General features: G+C 39.8%; 1 protein-coding gene across 15 annotated transcripts in view; it reads left to right on the forward strand.

Annotated features, from left to right (window-relative positions):
* NLN (neurolysin) overlaps positions 1-19,287 on the forward strand; it is a 108,948-nt gene that overhangs the window by 49,339 nt on the left and 40,322 nt on the right. For all 15 annotated transcript variants that reach the window (XM_085001611.1, XM_005672488.4, XM_085001612.1 and 12 more), the window contains 4 exon segments: positions 9,309-9,416; positions 11,874-11,976; positions 12,590-12,750; positions 18,824-18,959. In XM_085001611.1, the coding sequence (XP_084857737.1) occupies positions 9,309-9,416; positions 11,874-11,976; positions 12,590-12,750; positions 18,824-18,959 (508 nt within the window).

The raw sequence follows: 19,287 nt of genomic DNA on the forward strand, positions 1-19,287 counted from the left end.
GGTGGTAGGTCTTCTTTCCTGGAGACAGAGGGCTTCAACATGAATGTTACAACAGACTACACAGAAGCTGCATTGCAGCTTTATGACTCGTCTCAGAAGTCATATAGCATCTCTTCCACAATACTGTATAGATTGACTAGTCGTTGTGATCTGCCCAGATTCAGGGCATAGCCCATCGCAGTCTAAGGAGTATCAAGTAATTTGCAGTCATGTTTCAAAACCTTTAAAAATAATCAACTTATTGACTAACTAGATGGAGAAAATCGTAGAAAAAGTTGAGACTAACTGGTGTGCTATAGTCTTCCTACCTCCTTGTCATCTAATTTAACTTCTGTAACAATCTTGTGAGGTATCCCTTTTTATAAGTAGAGAGATTAAGGCTCAGAAATAGTAACTTTCTAAGAGCCGTAGAAGTGACTGGGAATTGATTGCCAAAAATCATGTAGGCTTTACGTTAAAACCCTCAAGAGAGGGCTGTATCATGTTTGATTCTATTTTGCATCTCTGGCAGAGTGCCTGGTACAAAGTACAGTAAACATTTAGTAAATGTTCATCAAACTAAAGTGAGAAACAGTGACAAATCCAAAAAACAGGCCTTCAGTAAATGGTGCTAGGACATGGGGCATCCATGTGGAGGGGAAAAATTGGCTTGCTTCCTTACAACCAAATGAAAAATAATTCCTAATGGATTAAAATCTCAAAGACCTAAACTTTAAAGCTTTTGGAAGTTTATATAGAAATAGATCTTTATGACATCTGAGCAGAAAAGTATTTCTTAAACAAGGCACAAAAAGTGCTAACTCTAAAATATAAGGCTGATAAACATGACTACATTAAAATAGAGAACTTTTATTTATCAAAAAAAAAACAAAGTGGAGAATTCCTGTTGTGGCTCAGTGGTTAACGAATCCGACTAGGAGCCATGAGGTTTCAGGTTCGATCCCTGGCCTAGCTCAGTGGGTTAAGGATCAGGCGTTGCCGTGAGCTGTGGTGTAGGTTGCAGAGGCAGCTCGGATCCCGAGTTGCTGTGGCTCTGGTCTAGGCCGGCAGCTACAGCTCCGATTAGACCCCTAGCCTGGAAACCTCCATATGCTGCAGGAGCGGCCCTAGAAAAGACCAAAAAAAAAAAAAAAAAAGTGAGAAGATACTCATACCAAAAAAATACTCAAATACTAAAGAAAGAAATTTGCAAAACGTGAAACCAGCAAAGCATTAGTACATAGTATATATCAAGAGCTACAATAATCAATAAAAAGGCAAATATCCCAATTGAAAGATGCGCAAATGACTTGAAAAGGTATTTCAGATGAAACACAAATGGCACTTAAAACATGAAAAGATATTTAACCTCATTAAATCATGGAATTGCAAATAAAGACTATAATAAGTTACCATTTTTCACTCACCAGCAAACCTGATAATGCAAAAGTATCTGCGTCTCTGTGACTCTATGGAATGTTCGTACACTGCCGGTAAAGGTGTTAATTGATTTTTAAGATAATAGCACTGACTAATTTGGAGGAAAATCCAGTATTATGAAACTGGATCTTTCATTCCAGTAACTGAGCATATTCTCCCCATCCCCAAGTCAACATTTACCTAGAAATACATTTGCAGTTGGGCTCAGATGAAATTGGACATGTGTTCATTGCAACATTATTGATAATAGTAAAACACTGAAACAACTCATTTCATCAATAGGAAAAAAGATCAAATAATTTGTAGTGGAATATTTATAATGGAATATTTTATAGCAGTGGAGGAAATAAACTGCAGCAACTTGCAGCAGCATGGCTGAATAGTAACAACAAAAGAGGGGGGTTGCAGAACATTTCATACAGCATGATGTCATTTAAAAAGGGAGTTCTACGTGATACTATACATAGAAAACCCTAAGGACTCAACCCCAAAACTACTTGAACTGATTAATAAATTCAGCAAAGTAGCAGGATATAAGATTAACATTCAGAAGTCAGTTGCATTTCTGTATACCAGCAATGAAACATTAGAAAAGGAATACAAAAATACGATACCTTTTAAAATTGCACCTCACAAAATCAAATACCTCGGAATACACCTGACCAAGGAGGTAAAGGACCTATATGCCGAGAACTATAAAACTTTAATCAAAGAAATCAAAGAAGATGTAAAGAAATGGAAAGATATTCCATGTTCCTGGATTGGGAAAATCAATATTGTAAAAATGGCCATACTACCCAAAGCAATCTACAGATTCAATGCAATCCCTATCAAATTACCCCTGACATTTTTCACAGAACTAGAACAAACAATCCAAACATTTGTATGGAACCACAAAAGACCCAGAATCGCCAAAGCAATCCTGAGAAACAAAAACCAAGCAGGAGGCATCACTCTCCCAGACTTCAAGAAATACTACAAAGCCACAGTCATCAAAACAGTGTGGTACTGGTATCAAAACAGACAGACAGACCAATGGAACAGAATAGAGAACCTGGAAATAAACCCTGACACCTATGGTCAATTCAAAGATGAATTGACAAGGGAGGCAAGAACATCAAATGGGAAAAAGAAAGTCTATTCAGCAAGCATTGCTGGGAAACCTGGACAGCTGCATGCAAAGCAATGAGACTAGAACACACCCTCACACCATGCACAAAAATAAACTCCAAATGGCTGAAAGACTTAAATATACGACAGGACACCATCAAACTCCTAGAAGAGAACATAGGCAAAACACTCTCTGACATCAACATCATGAACATTTTCTCAGGTCAGTCGCCCAAAGCAATAGAAATTAGAGCAAAAATAAACCCATGGGACCTCATCAAACTGAAAAGCTTTTGCACAGCAAAGGAAACCCAAAAGAAAAAAAAGACAATTTTCAGAATGGGAGAAAATAGTTTCAAATGATGCAACCGACAAGGGGTTAATCTCTAGAATATACAAGCAACTTATACAACCCAACAGCAAAAAAGCCAATCAATCAATGGAAAAATGGGCAAAAGACCTGAATAGACATTTCTCCAGAGAAGATATACAGATGGCCAGCAAACACATGAAAAAATGCCCAACATCACTGATTATAAGAGAAATGCAAATCAAAACTACCATGAGATACCACCTCACACCAGTCAGAATGGCCATCATTAATAAATCCACAAATAACAAGTGCTGGAGGGGGTGTGGAGAAAAGGGAACCCTCCTGCACTGTTGGTGGGAATGTAAACTGGTTACAGCCACTATGGAGAACAGTTTGGAGATACCTTAGAAATCTATACATAGAACTTCCATATGACCCCGCAGTCCCACTCTTGGGCATCTATCCGGACAAAACTCTACTTAAAAGAGACACGTGCACCCGCATGTTCATTGCAGCACTATTCACAATAGCCAGGACATGGAAACAACCCAAATGTCCATCAACAGATGATTGGATTCGGAAGAGGTGGTATATATACACAATGGAATACTACTCAGCCATAAAAAAGAATGACATCATGCCATTTGCAGCAACATGGATGGAAGTAGAGAATCTCATACTGAGTGAAATGAGCCAGAAAGACAAAGACAAATACCATATGATATCACTTATAACTGGAATCTAATATCCAGCACAAATGAACATCTCCTCAGAAAAGAAAATCATGGACTTGGAGAAAAGACTTGTGGCTGCCTGATGGTAGGGGGAGGGAGTGGGAGGGATCAGGAGCTTGGGCTTATCAGACACAACTTAGAATAGATTTACAAGGAGATCCTGCTGAATAGCATTGAGAACTTTGTCTAGATACTCATGTTGCAGCAGAACAAAGGGTGGGGGAAAAATGTAATTGTAATGTATACATGTAAGGATAACTTGACCCCTTGCTGTACAGTGGGAAAATAAAAAAAATAAATAAATAAAAATAAATAGAATAAAAAGGGAGTTCCCCCGGAGTTCCCATCGTGGCGCAGTAGAAACGAATCCATCTAGGAACCATGAGGTTGAGGGATCAATCCCTGGCCTCGCCCAGTGGGTTAAGGATTCAGTGTTGCCATTAGCTGTGGTGTGGGTTGAAGATTTGGCTTGGATCTACAGCTCCGACTGGACCCCTAGCCTGGGAACCTCCATATGCTGTGGGTGCGGCCCTAAAAAATTTTTTTAAATAAATAAATAAAAAGGGAGTTCCCTGGCACAGCAGGTTAAGGATCCACCATTGTCACTACTCTGGCACAGGTTTGATCCCTGGCCCAGGAAAAAAAAACCAAAACATTAAAAAGGAGCAAAATTAATGTGTAAGTGGCAAAACAAATAAAATGTTTAACAAGTTTCAAGAGAATGGTTACTTGTTGCATAGGGAAAGACTATATCTTAATATTTTATTTCATAAAATTAAGGGTGGATGTAACTTGTCCTCATAACATACATAGGTTATATTTATTTGTAGATTTCACATGTTACATAAAAGTATACATTTAGTGTATCCTTAATTCTACCAGAAGAAAAAAAGAAAAATGAATACATCCCATTAGCTAAAAAATATCCAGGTATCAAAAACTAGCACTTGTGGCCTCAAGTCTTGGTGTTTCCATCTCTTGACGAAGGCTATTCAATCATTGACTAAAAAGCCAGCAAAGATCAAAAAAGTTTTCATAGATACTCTTGTAAGCCATACTGGTAAGAAAAATGTACAGTGTCTTTATGTTAATACAATCCAGTCATCTAATATTTTATGCCAGTGGCCTGGTGAGTAATTACGACAGAAAAGGGATTCTTTAGTGAAATTGACTCTGAGTTATACAAGCTAAATTGAGAAATATAATTATCTATTGTAATAGTATTTGTATTTTCCAGAGCTTTGGGCTTTGGTCTTGACAGTTCCACTTAGTTAGTGATTTAAACAGAAAAGTTTTAACATTGTAGTCACAGAATTAATTAAGTATAGGTGCTTTTAAGCTTGATGTGATCTACTCTACCAGCCATGGACACCTGGCGCCAAATTGTAATACAAGAATGAGTGCCTTAAAACCATGACAAAAAAAGGAGAAGAGCACAAAAAGAAAAAAAATTTTTTTTTACGAGGAAAAGCAATGTCCAAAATTAAGCATGATAGTGGTAATTCCTTTACTTAACATGCGTTCTTGGTTTTTGAAATGTATAAGTCTAGTTCTTGGTCATAACACTCCTAAAACTTGTACCTTTGTCAGACTCTTAAAAGCCTAGGGATTAGATATAAAGCAACTATCTTGCCTTAGTTTCCCCCATTCACCAGATGCCCCCTCTTCTGTGCTTCCCAAGTATTTACCTTTCTTTTCACTCATTGCATGATGTTAACATTTGCCGCTAATGTGTCTTTTTTCCCCTTCATGTGACTTAAAGAGCCTCAAGTGTATTTATCTTAGTTTCTGTCGTGCCTGACTTAAATTGGAGCTCAGTAAATGGATGCTGAATGGAACAGAACTAGTGCCAATTAAAAGTGTGTCTTCACAACGTGCAGTTCCCCTCTCTGTGTCCTCACTCTGCCTGTGGCCCACACAAAAGCAGAGAATCTTGTTTTCAGTTTATTCTATTGACGTATAGGTGAGTTACAATGCTGTGTTAATTGCTGTACAGCTAAGTGACTCAGTTATGCATACCCTATGTATTCTTTTCATATTCTTTTCCTTTATGGTTTATCACAGGATATTGACTATAGTTTCCTGTGCTATGCATTAGGACCTTGTTTATCTATTCTATATATAATAGTTTGCATCTGCTAATCCCAAGTTCCCAATCCTTGCATCCCCCACTCCTTTCCCCTTGGCAACCACAAGTCTGTTCTCTATGTGTATGAACCTGTTTTGTATATATATTCATCTGTGTCATATTTTAGCTGCCACATGTAAGTGAGAGTATATGGTGTTTTATCTTTGTCTTACTGATTTCATTCAGTATGATAATCTCTAGGTCCATCCATGTTGCTGCAAATGGCATCATTTCATTCTTTTTAATGGCTGAGCAGTATCCCATTGTACGTGTGTACCACATCTTCTTTATCCATTCTTTTGTCTGTGGACATTTAGTGTTTTCCATGTCTTGGCTATTGTAAATAGTGCTCAAAAGCAGAGAATCTTGTGATAGCCTATTGAGTTAGTAGTCAGCAAGCAGGCCTTTTTGCAGCCCTCCTGTCCAGAGTGCAGGCAGCTGCCTAAGAATGTCCTCTTCACAACAGGAGGATAGAAACCTGACAGTAAATACAAGTGATTGGGGGAAAAAATAGAAAACAAAGGAAAGACACTGCGAATATAAAAGAATTTATTTGTATCCCCATTTTTACCACTAAACAGCTATGTGATATTGAGGAAGTCATTTAACCTCAGTTTTCTTTTCTGTGAAATGACTATATAAGCATACTTGTAAGAACGTGTGTGTGTGTGTGCGTGCATTCACACTTTTATATAAAAGCTCTGAGTTACAGGAGGAAGTGGGGAAATCTAAATCTCATCACCACAGAGTTAAAAATAAAATTCCCTGCTGTCAGATTCTATGCATTTGAAAATTACTTCAGAGAATTTTAGCCTCCACCCCTGCGCTCCTCCCACAAAGAGGAGAAACTTCACCTAAAGAAGCCTGAGACCAGGTTCAGACTCAAAGGGATTAAATTCTTTTTCAGGAAGGAAGATGCAACTGTGGCAGAGCAGTCTCGAAGTGTTGGCTGAGTCCCTCTTAGAAAATCCCTGGGCAGTAATTCTGACCTTGCCTGGAGATTCTAAGAGAGAATATTCTTATGATCAGCTTTGGGACAGGAATGTGCTGTAGAAGCGCATTTTATTTATTTATTGCCTTTTCTAGGGCCACTCCCGCAGCATATGGAGGTTCTCAGGCTAGGGGTCTAATCGGAGCTGTAGCCACCGGCCACCAGAGCCACAGCCATGTGGGATCTGAGCCACGTCTGTGACCCACACCACAGCTCAACGGCAACGCCGGATGCTTAACCCACTGAGCAAGGCCAGGGATCGAACCTGCAACCTCATGGTTCCTAGTCAGATTCGTTAACCACTGAGCCACGACGGGAACTCCAGAAGCACATTTTAGAAGTGCCGAACGCCTCCAGAGACCTCCGGAGGTTTCTTGAGACCTCAGAGTCTAACTCGTAAAGGGTGTCAGGTTATATAATTGGATCAGATTTTGTTAGGTATCTTTTGTGTGGTTAAGTCAGATATTTCAGTACAGGTAATTTAGTCCTATTTGGTTAGACCTAATTCAGGGATGATTTTTCTCAAAATATCCTTCTACCTGTTTACACTTGGATTACCCATCTGGGGGGACAAGGAGTTTTACCTAATCTAGACCAGGAGTTCTGCACTTACTAAGCCAAATACACTTGCAGGGTTTCTGAAGTAGCAGCCCTCCTACTCTCAGATATGGCAAGTCCAGGCCCACCTTTTATGAGAGCTTGTCCTGATTAAGCACTGGAGTAAGGATTCTGCTTACATCAGAGGTGAGGCTTGTGATGAGCCTCTGTCCTAAGCTCAGGACCAAATGCGAACAGATGAACCCCAGGAACCCAAGAATCCAGGCTGCTGTCCAGCTATGAGCCCTGCTTCTGCCTCAGCCCAGTGCTCAGGTGGCAGGGTCTGCTATGGATCTCAGCCTGCTCACTTGGGTCCTTCACTGGGTTCCCAGCCGTTGCCAGCCCCTTCTCACCAGGGATTTTTTTCCCCTCTCACCTAGTACACATAGCTCTTGCCTAGATTCTCCTAAGCCTTAAAACTTCCAGTATTGTCTTGTGTGGAGACTCTTGTTGCCATGCCCCGTACCTCAGGATGGACTTCCTGGCGCTTTCAAAGCCAGCCTCAGTCAATCCAAGTTAATCACATTCATATGACCACTGATTTGAACTGCTGGCTATCTCTGAGGGAGTCAGCCCACAACCCAACTATCTCCTGAGCCATTCTGGGTTTCTTGCCACTGCAGGCACCTGTTGGCAGGATCCCAGCGTGTGCCACTACCAGCTAGGGAGGGTTCCAACTCCATTCACGTCAGCTCAGAAAGTCTCCAAGGACATATAAGGGGTTATTATGGAAAACAGAGTCTAACTATACTCGGCATCTACTGAAAATGAACTCAGAGGAAACTGTGAGTCATGTATGCACAACAAGTGCCTTAGCACTATGACACAACATTACTTATTGGTAGGTAAACTGAGATAAAGATTATTGTATTAAGTAGTACCCTCAATTAAAATACGACTCTCTACTTACATGCTGCAACAGGAAGGTAAAAAATTACAGAACTATTACAAGAACTCTTTACCAACAGTTTATAAAATGCAAGCTGTAAAGCTAAGCACAGTCCTTTTTAAAGATCTAATTAGGTAGGAAAAATAAAGCTCTGCATGAACAGTCCAAGTCTTTATGGAGAGAGAGTGCAACCAGTGTGGGTCTTCAAGGCTGAGAAGGCTCTAAGACTCTAAAGACAGAAGTCCCTCATTGGCTCTCAACCAGACTGAACCCTGTTCACCTGCCAAATCTTTCTGGAGCCTGTTTCCTCCCAGGAACCACAAACTGACCAGGCACCCACACGTAACATGTATATTCTGCCACCTGTTTTGAAGAAACATCTGGTGTGTTTATCACCTTGCTGTGGCGAGGGGAATTTTCCACTCTCCACCAGGGCCCTCCATCCCGTCCTCTTGAGTGAGTGTTGTTGGCATTGCTGCATGCAGGTTCACATATACTGTCCAGCTTTCCTCCTCTTTGTGCAGGGCTGACTCATTTTCCCTAAATACTTGTTCATATGCAGCTTGCTGTGGTCCCTCCTTCTCTCTTACCAAATGACAGTAAGGCATTTTGGAAATGCCTGAAGGCTTTTGCTGCAGTTCTATCCAGCTGTCCTTGTTTGGTATGTTGGCAAAAGAATCCTACTCTCCATTTGTGTAGAAGTTGCCCATTATTTCTCTTCCTGCCTCTCAAGTGGAACCAGGTTAGCAGGTGATAGAAAATTAAATCCAGGTGATTTAGGATAAGAATTATGTTTTGTGAAAAAGACCACTCAGTCATAAAGAATGAGATTATGCAAGGGTTTTTATTATCACATTTTCAAGTGGTACAGGCACACGATTCTGATGCAAGGCAAGAGAATTCTGGTTAGCTTTTTATTTATTTAATTTTTTCTGTTTTAAATGAGCAGAAGCTCACTAAAGCATGAAAGAAATTAGGTCTTCAAAAGGGCCTGCCTCATAATCACCTATGCGCTTCATAGCCCAACAGTGATGATGAATAAATTTTGCTTTGGCTTTGGAGTTTATCATTTACCTGTGCACTGCTGTACCAGCAACGAAAGAGATTGTCACACTCTTTAATTTCAGGAGACCTGTGATTTGGGGAAGATCAAGCCTGAAGCCAGAAGATACTTAGAAAAATCAGTTAAAATGGGAAAAAGGAATGGGCTCCATCTTCCGGAACAAGTACAGAATGTGAGTTTGTGTCCTTTTCTTGTTCGAAAAGAAAAGGATAAATAAAATGAAACACAACAACAACAAAAACAGGAAATAGGGAAACACATATTTGTGACATGGGAAATAGCCTATAATATAAATCCATTTACAATGCATTTGGTAGTCAGTGATTTTAAATTCCCCAGGTCCTATTAACCTTACAATGACTGGCCAACAACTGATGATTTAATTGCTTTTTAATCCTGTCCAGGTTTTATTTGTTTCATGTGTGCTGGGTTTATTTTCTCCACTATATTGTGCATTCCCTGATAAATAGTTCATATCTTTTTTTTCTCTTTTTTTGTCTTTTGAGGTCTGTACCTGTGGCATATGGAGATTCCCAGGCTAGGGGTCTAATCAGAGCTGTTGCTGCCAGCCTACGCCAGAGCCACAGCAACACCAGATCCGAGCCGCGTCTGTGACCTACACTGCAGCTCACAGCAACGCCGGATCTTTTTAACCCACTGCAAGGCCAGAAATCGAACCCGAAACCTCATGGTTCCTAGTCTGATTTGTTTCCACTGAGCCATGATGGGAACTCCTCTAGTTCACATCTTAATAGTTGATTTGTGTTCTTACTGTCTTGTTCATACAGAGAAAGGGCACTGGTAGTAAAATCCTTATGGTGGAGAGTTTTAAAACTAGTATTTTGGAATGGAACAGCCTGTGATTAACATATGACCCTTAAAGGAGGAAAGATTAGCTTCTCAAACTTTCTTTTTTGTCTAATACCAGTCAAATCTTCCAGTTTCAGAAGTAAAAGCCATCACAGAATTAGCTCATTGTTTTGGATAGGAAATATATCCGATGATTTATTTCCAGGTTATTCTTCTAGCCAGAAGAACTGGAAACAAGTTTGAAAGACATTGAAACTGAGTGATGTCAGCATGGTAGATACAAGTGAAGGCACCCCTGAGATACGGGCACCTTCCTTCCTCCCACCAGAATGCTCTTGGAATACCTTGTAACCTCTTCATCCTGACTACAGGAGAAATGTGACTGATCTCACTTACCTGACCCTTTGCCTTCCTGATAGGTCATCATTTCTGTTTCATGAACATTATATTGGTCAAATATAAATAAAATATTTATTTATAAATAAAACCCTGTTGAAATAGAAGAGTCTTATTTGTTTGTATAACTAAAAGGTTGAGAAGTAGTTGAGGTTCATGAGTTAGTTTGGTCCAGATGTTCTGTGAGTCATTGGCCATCTGATTTTTTTCTGGTTCTCCACTCTGTCTCCTTCACTGTTAGTTATCCAAATGTTGGCTTCCTTTTATTTACTAATAGGGCTACAAATCTAAAAATCCCACCATCCAAAAGGATATAGAAAAGCCCCCATCCAACCTCCCCTTGTGTCTTAATGGCCCAAATTGGATCATATGTGTAATCTTCGATCCCCCCTTGACTCAGGGGAAATGCCAGGCCTGGGATACCTGAACCAGTCACTGCTGCAGTGAGGATGGGATTACCTGCCTGGCTCTGAGGTTGCACTCCTGGAGCTTTAGATAGGATCTGGTTCCTCCTGAACTACGTGGCTGATGTAGGGTGAGGGAGAAGTAGAATAGCAGTTGGGGAGGCAACCACAATGTCCAAAAACAACACTGAATGGGATGTGTTAGGTCAGCACTCCCAAATTTAGTGGGCATCGGAATTAACTGGAGGGCTTGTTAAAACTCTGTTTATACATGGCCCCACCTCCTTTGAGTTTGTTTTTCAGTAGGTTTGGTGTGGATCTCAGGAATTTGGCATTTCTAACGAGTTCCCAGGTGATGCTGATGCTTATAGTCAGAAGCACCCTTTGTGTGATTTATGTAATTTTATTTTCCAACATTTTTAGAAGAGTGAGACATGTTAATAAATTAACTCATGTGTTTTCTTGTGGTTTCCTCCTTATTGCTTCCTTTGATCTCCCACCTAATATTTTTTATATAAATGTTAGGGCCCATAAAACTAGGGCCTATCCTGTTTTCCAAAGGAACCATGGAATTAATTACTCAATTCTTATCTCTTGGCTTAGTTCAGCACCTAATACTGATTTACTAAATTAGAATTTCGAACTGGAAAAGATTAGAAATATGTTAATTATTTACAGGCTATTTGATTCATTCATTAACTCAGCAACTACTTCCTTTGTGTGTACAATGGGCCAGACTCTGCTTTGACCATGCCTCCTGAATATGCTTAAAATTTACACCTCATTTCTAACACATTACCAGGATTGCCTTTTTGTATGTGTTACCGACAGACACTCATGGACACAGCATATAACATTACACAAAACCATTTTAGCAAGCACCCCTCTAAGAAAGTACTTCCTGAGGGTTTTGTACAAAAGCCAACCTTCATATAAACAAGAGCCTTACTTGACTGATGACAATTAAAATGACAGTTTCATTTTATTGTTAAAATCCTGTATTTATATCTTTGTTTCAGGAAATCAAAGCAATGAAGAAAAGAATGAGTGAGCTATGTATTGACTTCAACAAAAACCTCAATGAGGACGATACCTTCCTTGTATTTTCCAAGGCTGAACTTGGTAAAAGTTTGTTATTTTTTTTTTTATTAAACTCACATAATTTAGGCAAATAATGTCACCTCACAGTTTGCCAAATCATAGTTAAAAGAATTCTTTAAAAAATATACCTTCCACAGGACCCCACCCCTTCTACAAAAAAAACCACAATCAAATCAGGCCCAGATTTTAGGCTCTATGAAAGTATGCTGTTTCTGCAGACAGTCCAGGAGAAACTGCGTAGTTTCTCTTGGTAACTCATGCTGATGTTTAACAGCCTTCAGTGCTTTAAAATCTTATTTTGCCTCACAATGTCCTCTACCTAAACTAGTTTCTTCTCCTATTCTGGGTTGGTTTGTTTGTTTGTTGGCTTAATTCTGCCTGGTCTCCATCAAAATGCCATCTGTACAAGTGCAGTGAAGCCTGTTCATATTTTGAATTTCCATCTCCTAGGCCACTTGTCCTCTGCCACCCCCATTTCAATAACATCAAAGTGATATTATAAGGATTGTCATTAATTTACTTGAATTTCAGTTACTCCACAAAATTCCTAGAGCTTCTTTAAGGCACCGTGCCAGTACTGCATAAGACAGTAATGAGTGGAAAAATTGATGTATGAGATAATGATTTTTTGCAGGTGCTCTTCCTGATGATTTCATTGACAGTTTAGAAAAGACAGATGACAACAAGTATAAAATTACCTTAAAATATCCACACTATTTTCCTGTCATGAAGAAATGTTGTATCCCTGAAACCAGAAGGAAAATGGAAATGGCTTTTAATACAAGGTGCAAAGAGGTACTCTGAGTGTTTGTGTTTCTTTTGTTTCTATGGAAGATTTTAAGAATAGTGTTTGTTTTGTTTATCAGGGTGAAGTTAGCTCACAGGCTGATTCCTATTTGATCATCCCTGTTTGTGTGAACAGTAAGCCTCCTGATTGCTCAGACTTACAAGGCTTAGCTTTTTCCTTTTTCGTTGGCAACCTGCTTGGTCTGGCTGTTCTAAAACAAATAGAATGGGTTAATGAAAACAGAAAATTTTATCCTTTTTTGAGTCCACAGTCCAGGGCTGGTGGGGTACCTCTCTCTCCTCAACAAATGACTTCAAGGCCATTCCTGTTGTCACCCTTTTACAGCCTATTAGGAAGAGGGAAAATAAAATACAGAGCAAGCTTCTTTAAGAAGAAGACCTGGAAATGGCATGCATCAACTCCATTCACATCCCATTGACCCAAATTTCATCATATAACTATATCCAGCTGCAGGGAAGGCACTTGACAGCTATGTGCTCAGCTGAGGGGAATTTTGTTACTAAAAGAAAAAAGGGAAAATTAAAAATGAATTTTAAGATTCAACTGACCTGGAGTTCTTGCTGTGGCACAGTGGGTTAAGAATCTGACCACAAGGGCTCGGACTACTGTAGAGGTGCAGGTTTGATCCCTGGCCCAGCACAGTGGGTTAAGGATCCAGCATTACCACAGCTGTACATAGGTTGCAGTTGTGGCTCATGTTCAGTCCCTGGCCCAGGAACATCCATATGCCGTGGATGCAGCTATAAAAATAAAAAAATATAAAAGTGAACTAGCCAGCTCCACTACAATCTGCCTCTCTGGCTATCCAAGTAGTCACTAGCCCCTTTTTCTTCCCACGCAGAACCCATTCATATGTCAGATCCCAACCACCTACTGCCTATAGTTTGAAGACCAGGATCTCTGAGTGCTCCACAGTCCTCCTCAGTTACACTTCTCATGATCTGGTCCCCTTTGAAAGGGAAGAAAAGTTGTCTGACACACTCACCGCCAACACACACACACACAGTGGTAGAATAGGAACAGAAAACCACCCTAAAGACTCCCAATTGGAAAGGGAAAGAATGGGAAACATAGCAGGTTCATACCAATTTTCAGAAACAATTTGGCAGGAATTGTTAGGATTCTGAGCTCTGGTGAATCTCCTGGGATAGCCCTTTGGAATTGCTTAGGTCGTTTTCTAGCAGGAATTCCTTTAGCAATTGTACTCCAGTGGCCCCTGGTTTTGCCTGCAGGGAATTCTTTCTTACCCTCCATTCATTACCTTTCATTACCCTCCATGACCATGTCCTGGGCAGCTGCTGGTATAGATTCCTGCTGATGGCAGTTTGAAGCCTGAGGGTTGCTTTTGAAAGCCAGGCTTTTGATATTTTTGTAATAAAATTCCCTCAGAAAACTTAATAGGTTTCTTGTCTGTTTCCAATCAGGTTCATGATAAAATAACACCAAAACCATTTTTGGTCATAGTCCTTCAACCTGCAAGGTCCTTTCTTACATACGGACTCCTGTACGCTGTCCTTTCTGCTTTCCCTCAGTTAATAGAGTCTGCCTCAGGCCCCCTGAAAAGTAGGCTTGAGCAGGAGGGCATCATTCTCAGTCTAGTCTTCATAGCTCAGTAATGCAGAGTGACAAGCTTTTCTCCTGATGTTAAGAGCCTTTGCCTCTTCCAGTTATCTGAAGCCCAGATTGGGGGCCATGGGCAGAACCTCTGTTAGCATAACTCTTTTCCCTCCATCTTTGCAAATGGAACAATTCTCTCTTATGTAATCTTTCTGAAAGCAGCAAATACCAGCAAACACAACCAACAGTATGAGTTTTCCCAAACAATTCCCCTAGAGCTAAGACTTGGTAGGTAATTGGCCTGCCTTCCAAGTTACAGCAGGCAACAATTTTAACAAATGTTATCCATGATATAATGAGGATTACCAGCTTCCCAGTTAACAGTGTCTGTGTCCTCATTTTCGATTCCTGCACATTTTTCATTTTTGTCATAGCAACACCTTATTCCTGAAGTTGGTCTCTGGGTAGTAGTGTACAGGTTAAAGAACTCTACAAAGTCAACCAAGAGTGACTCAGATAAGATAAAAAGTTATTTTTCTTCAGAAAGGATTAGGAGTTTCCAGGGGTTAGGGAAACTGGGGAATTATTACTTAATGGGTACTTAAGTTTCTGTTTAAGGTGTTAGGAAAGTCTTGGGAACAGATAATGGTAATGATTGCACAGCAGTGGTTGGTGCCATTGAATTGGACCCTTAAAAAAAAACGGCTATAAAGGGTATAGGTTGTATTAGATGTGTTTTACTACACTCTCTTTAACTTTTTATTTATTATTATTATTAAACTATAGTTTAATTACGGTGTTTTGTCAAGTTCTTTTGTACCTCAAAGTGACCCAATCACACACATTCTCTGTGCTGTAACAGTAGAATTCAATTGCCTATCCATTCTAAATATAACAGTTTGCATACAGAAAACCCCCAAAATGCCCATCCATCCCACTCCCTCCCCCTTTTCCCTTTGGGAACCCCAGGTCTGCTCTTCTTGACCATGGTCTGTTTTTATTACACCTTTTTTTTTTTTTTTTTGGTCTTTTTAGAACTACACCCGCAGCATACGAGGTTCCCAGGCTAGGGATCGAATTGGAGCTGTAGCTGCCCGCCTACACCACAGCCACAGCAACTCCAGAGCCTTAACCCACTGAGCAAGGCCAGGGATCAAACCGGAGTCCTCATGGATGCTAGTCAGATTCGTTTTCGCTGAGCCACAACATGGACTCCCTCTTTTTGCTGTTAAGGTTTTGTTTGTTTGTTTGTTTTCTCTTGCAACCAGCAGTACAGAGGTGAGTGGTCCAGAACTGAAGGACAGCCCTGCCATCGTCCATATATAGCTTCCAAGGTCATTGTTGTCATCTTCAGTTCACAGCTAGCAAGGCAAGCATCTATAAAGAGACGATCCCAAAATTTCATTCATCAGCTCATTCACATTTCATTGTTCATTGTGTATCACATGGTCACAACCTGCCTTAAGAAAGTGTGGGAAAGAGCAATGAAGTCCTGTTGATTAGCACTGGGAACTATATCTAGTCACTTGTGATGGAGCATGATGGAGGATCATATAAGAAAAAGAATGTATGTATGTGTGTATGACTGGATCACTTTGCTGTACAGTAGAAAATTGATGGAACGCTGTAAACCAACTATAATGGAAAAAAATAAAAATCTTTTTTTTCTTTTTGCTTTTTAGAGCTGCACCTGCACCATATGGAAGTTCCCAGGCTGGGGGTCAAATCAGAGCTACGGCTGCTAGCCTATGCCACCATATCCAAGCCATGTTTGTGACCTACACCACAGCTTGCAGCAATGCCAGATCGCCAACCCACTGAGCGAGATCAGGGATCAAACTTGCATCCTCATGGATCCTAGTTGGGTTCATTATCTGCTGAGCCATGAAGGGAACTCTTTAAAAAAAAAAAAACATTTTTAAAAAATTTTTTAAAAGGAAGTGTGGAAAAGGTAGTTGGGTGACCATGTGTCCAGCAAAAACTCAGAGAATTCTATAACTAAAAGGAAGAATGGTGGTTGGGGGTGAGGGAGTTCCCCTTGTGGCACAGTGGAAACAAACCCAACTAGTATCCATGAAGATGTGGGTTCAATTCCTGGCCTCACTCAGTGAGTCCAGGATCCAGTGTTGAGAGGAGCTGCATAGGTCACAGATGCAGCTTGAATCCCTCTTTGCTGTGGCCGTGGTGTAGGCTAGCAGCTGCAGCTCTGATTCAATCCCTACCCTGGGAACTTCCATATGCCGTAGTTGCAGCCCTAAAAAGTTTAAAAAAAAAAAAAGGAAGAATAGGGGAATTGACTTTGGGACAAAATTGGCAGTCTAAGGAGAAGGTCTAGAGAAACTGAAAAAGTGAAAGACTCAAACTAGTTAACTTTATTTTTTATGCTACCTTTTTTTTATCAAAGTATAGCTGATTTACAGTGTTGTGCCAATTTCTGCTGTGCAGTGAAGTAACCCAATTATACACACACACACATGCACACACACGCACACACACACTCTCTTTTATTATTTTCCACCATGGTCTAAGCCAAGAGATCAAATTAGTTAACTTTAGAACTTGGAAAATTGTATTATGTGTTTTTCACATCCATGTTTCCATTCTAGTAGGAGTTCTCTTGTGGCACAAGGGGTTAAGGATCTGGCATTGTCACTGCAGTAGCTCAGGTTTGGCCTGGGAATTTCCATATGCCATAGGCACAGCAAATAATAATAATAACAATAATAACTTTAACATATAATTGTGTGGTATTTGCTCTTGCGCCAGGCATTTTTCAATGGCCTTTACTTATATCCTCACTTGAATCTTCATGATCATGCTATGATGTAGCACCTTTTACTGTCTACATCTTGCAGATGAGAAAACTTAAGCCTTAGGAAGATTAAAGGGCTTGCCAGTGGTCAGACAGCTAGTGAAGGGTAAAGCCAGATTTTGAACCCTGGTAGTCTAATACAGAGTGACCTTCGTTAGAAGCATGTCTATAAATAATTTGATGATTTAATAGCAGTTTTTCTCTATTTTTTCTAGGAGATTATTTTTCCTTTATTATTAAGAAAACAATAAAGCAATATCATTATTTGCATTTTAATAGAAATAATATATATACATATGTTTGTAATAATTTGAGAAAAATCCCTAAAACATTTTTAAGTCTAGAGTTCCATGGCATGAGGGTATATTTAGTTGTTGTGCACCCATCGCCACCTTGCCTCTCCAGAGCTTTTTCTCTTTCCCAACTGAAATGCTGCACCCAATAAAAATTAACTCCCCACTTCCCCCACCCCCCAGCCCCTGGCACACACCATTCTACTCTGTCTCCATACATCTGACTACTTTAGGAACCTCCTATAAGTGGAATCAGACAGTAATTATCCTTTTGTGACTGACACATTTCACTTAGCATAATGTCTTCTAAGTTATCTATGATTTAGGATATGTCAAAGTTTCTTTCCCTTTTAAGGCTGACTAATATCCCATTGTATGTAAATACCAAATTTTCTTTATCTGTTCATCCATTGATGGATGTTTGGGTTGCTTGTACCATTCAGCTGTTATGAACAGTGCTGCAGTGAACATGAGTATACAAATATCTGTTTGAGTCCGTGCTTCCACTTCTTTGGGATACATGTCCAGAAATATAATTGCTGGATCATATGGTAATACTGGATTTAATTTTGTGAGAAATCATCATACTGTTTTCTGCAACAGCTACACCATTTTACATTCTCATCAGCAATGTACAAATCTTCCACATTTTCCACATCCTCACCAGCACTTACTATTTTCCTTGTTTTCCTAAATAGCCATACTTAGGAGTGTGAAGTTAAAGTGGTAAATTTTATATTATATATATCTTACCACAATTAAATAAAAATGTAAATACCAATATTTGATGTAGTCTGTCAAGGAGATTAATATGGAATCACATTTAAGGAATCTAAAGTCCTTAAGAATATATTTTTAGGAGTTCCTGTTGTGGCTCAGCGGTAACGAACCTGACTAGTATCCGTGAGGATGTGGATTCGATCCCTAGTCCCGCTCAGTGGGTTAAGGAACTGGCATTGCCATGAGCTGTGGTGTAGGTCACAGACACGGCTTGAATCTGGGATTGCTGTGGCTGTGGCTGTGGTGTAGGCCAGCAGCTGCAGCTCCGATTCTATCCCTAGCCTGAGAACTTCTATATATCACAGCTGTGGCCTTAAAAAGACAAAAAAAAAGAGAATATATTTTTACCCTAAGTTAACAGTATCTGAAATTTTTTAGAACCCTCATAGCTACCTCCTGAAGTTTAAAAAGTCAGTTATTTCAGAAAAAAAATCAATCATGAATCCAAAAAAAATGTCTGAAACACTGAAATAGAATAACTTGTTAGAAGTTGAGATGGTCTAAAAATATTTGACAGTTGTACCAACCTTAAAATACTGTAACTCTTCTGTTTGGTGCTTTGAATCCAGTTAATTATTAACCTTTGTTGTGATTTTTGTTGTTGTTGTTTATTTCTAGGAAAACACCATAATCCTGCAGGAGCTACTCCCACTGCGGGCCAAAGTAGCCAAACTACTGGGCTACAGCACACATGCTGACTTTGTCCTTGAGATGAACACTGCGAAGAGTACACACCATGTGACAGCCTTTCTAGGTTAGTCCCTTCTTTCTTAGTCCCTTGTACATTTCCATTTCTTTTTTTCCATGACTGTTTTCATGGTACCAACGTGCCAGAGGGCCTCAGAATTTAATATGTCCTTGAAAACATTCTGTTTTTCATTCAAGAGAAATGTGTTAGTCACCTACTATGTGTTAGTTATTGTGCTTGGTCCTAAGGGTTATTAAAATAGTCTATCTGCATCTTGCTGGGAATTTTTTTTTTTTTTTTTTTTTTTGTCTTTTTGCCATTTCTTGGGCCACTCCCACGGCATGTGGAAATTCCCAGGCTAGGAGTCGAATCGGAGCTGTAGCCACTGGCCTAC

This window comes from Sus scrofa, chromosome 16 (assembly GCF_054392235.1).
Source record: "Sus scrofa isolate SSC_HxYL_T2T_F1_AM1 chromosome 16, Sscrofa_HxYL_maternal_Yorkshire_Landrace_v2.0, whole genome shotgun sequence".
NCBI classification, from domain to species: domain Eukaryota; kingdom Metazoa; phylum Chordata; class Mammalia; order Artiodactyla; family Suidae; genus Sus; species Sus scrofa.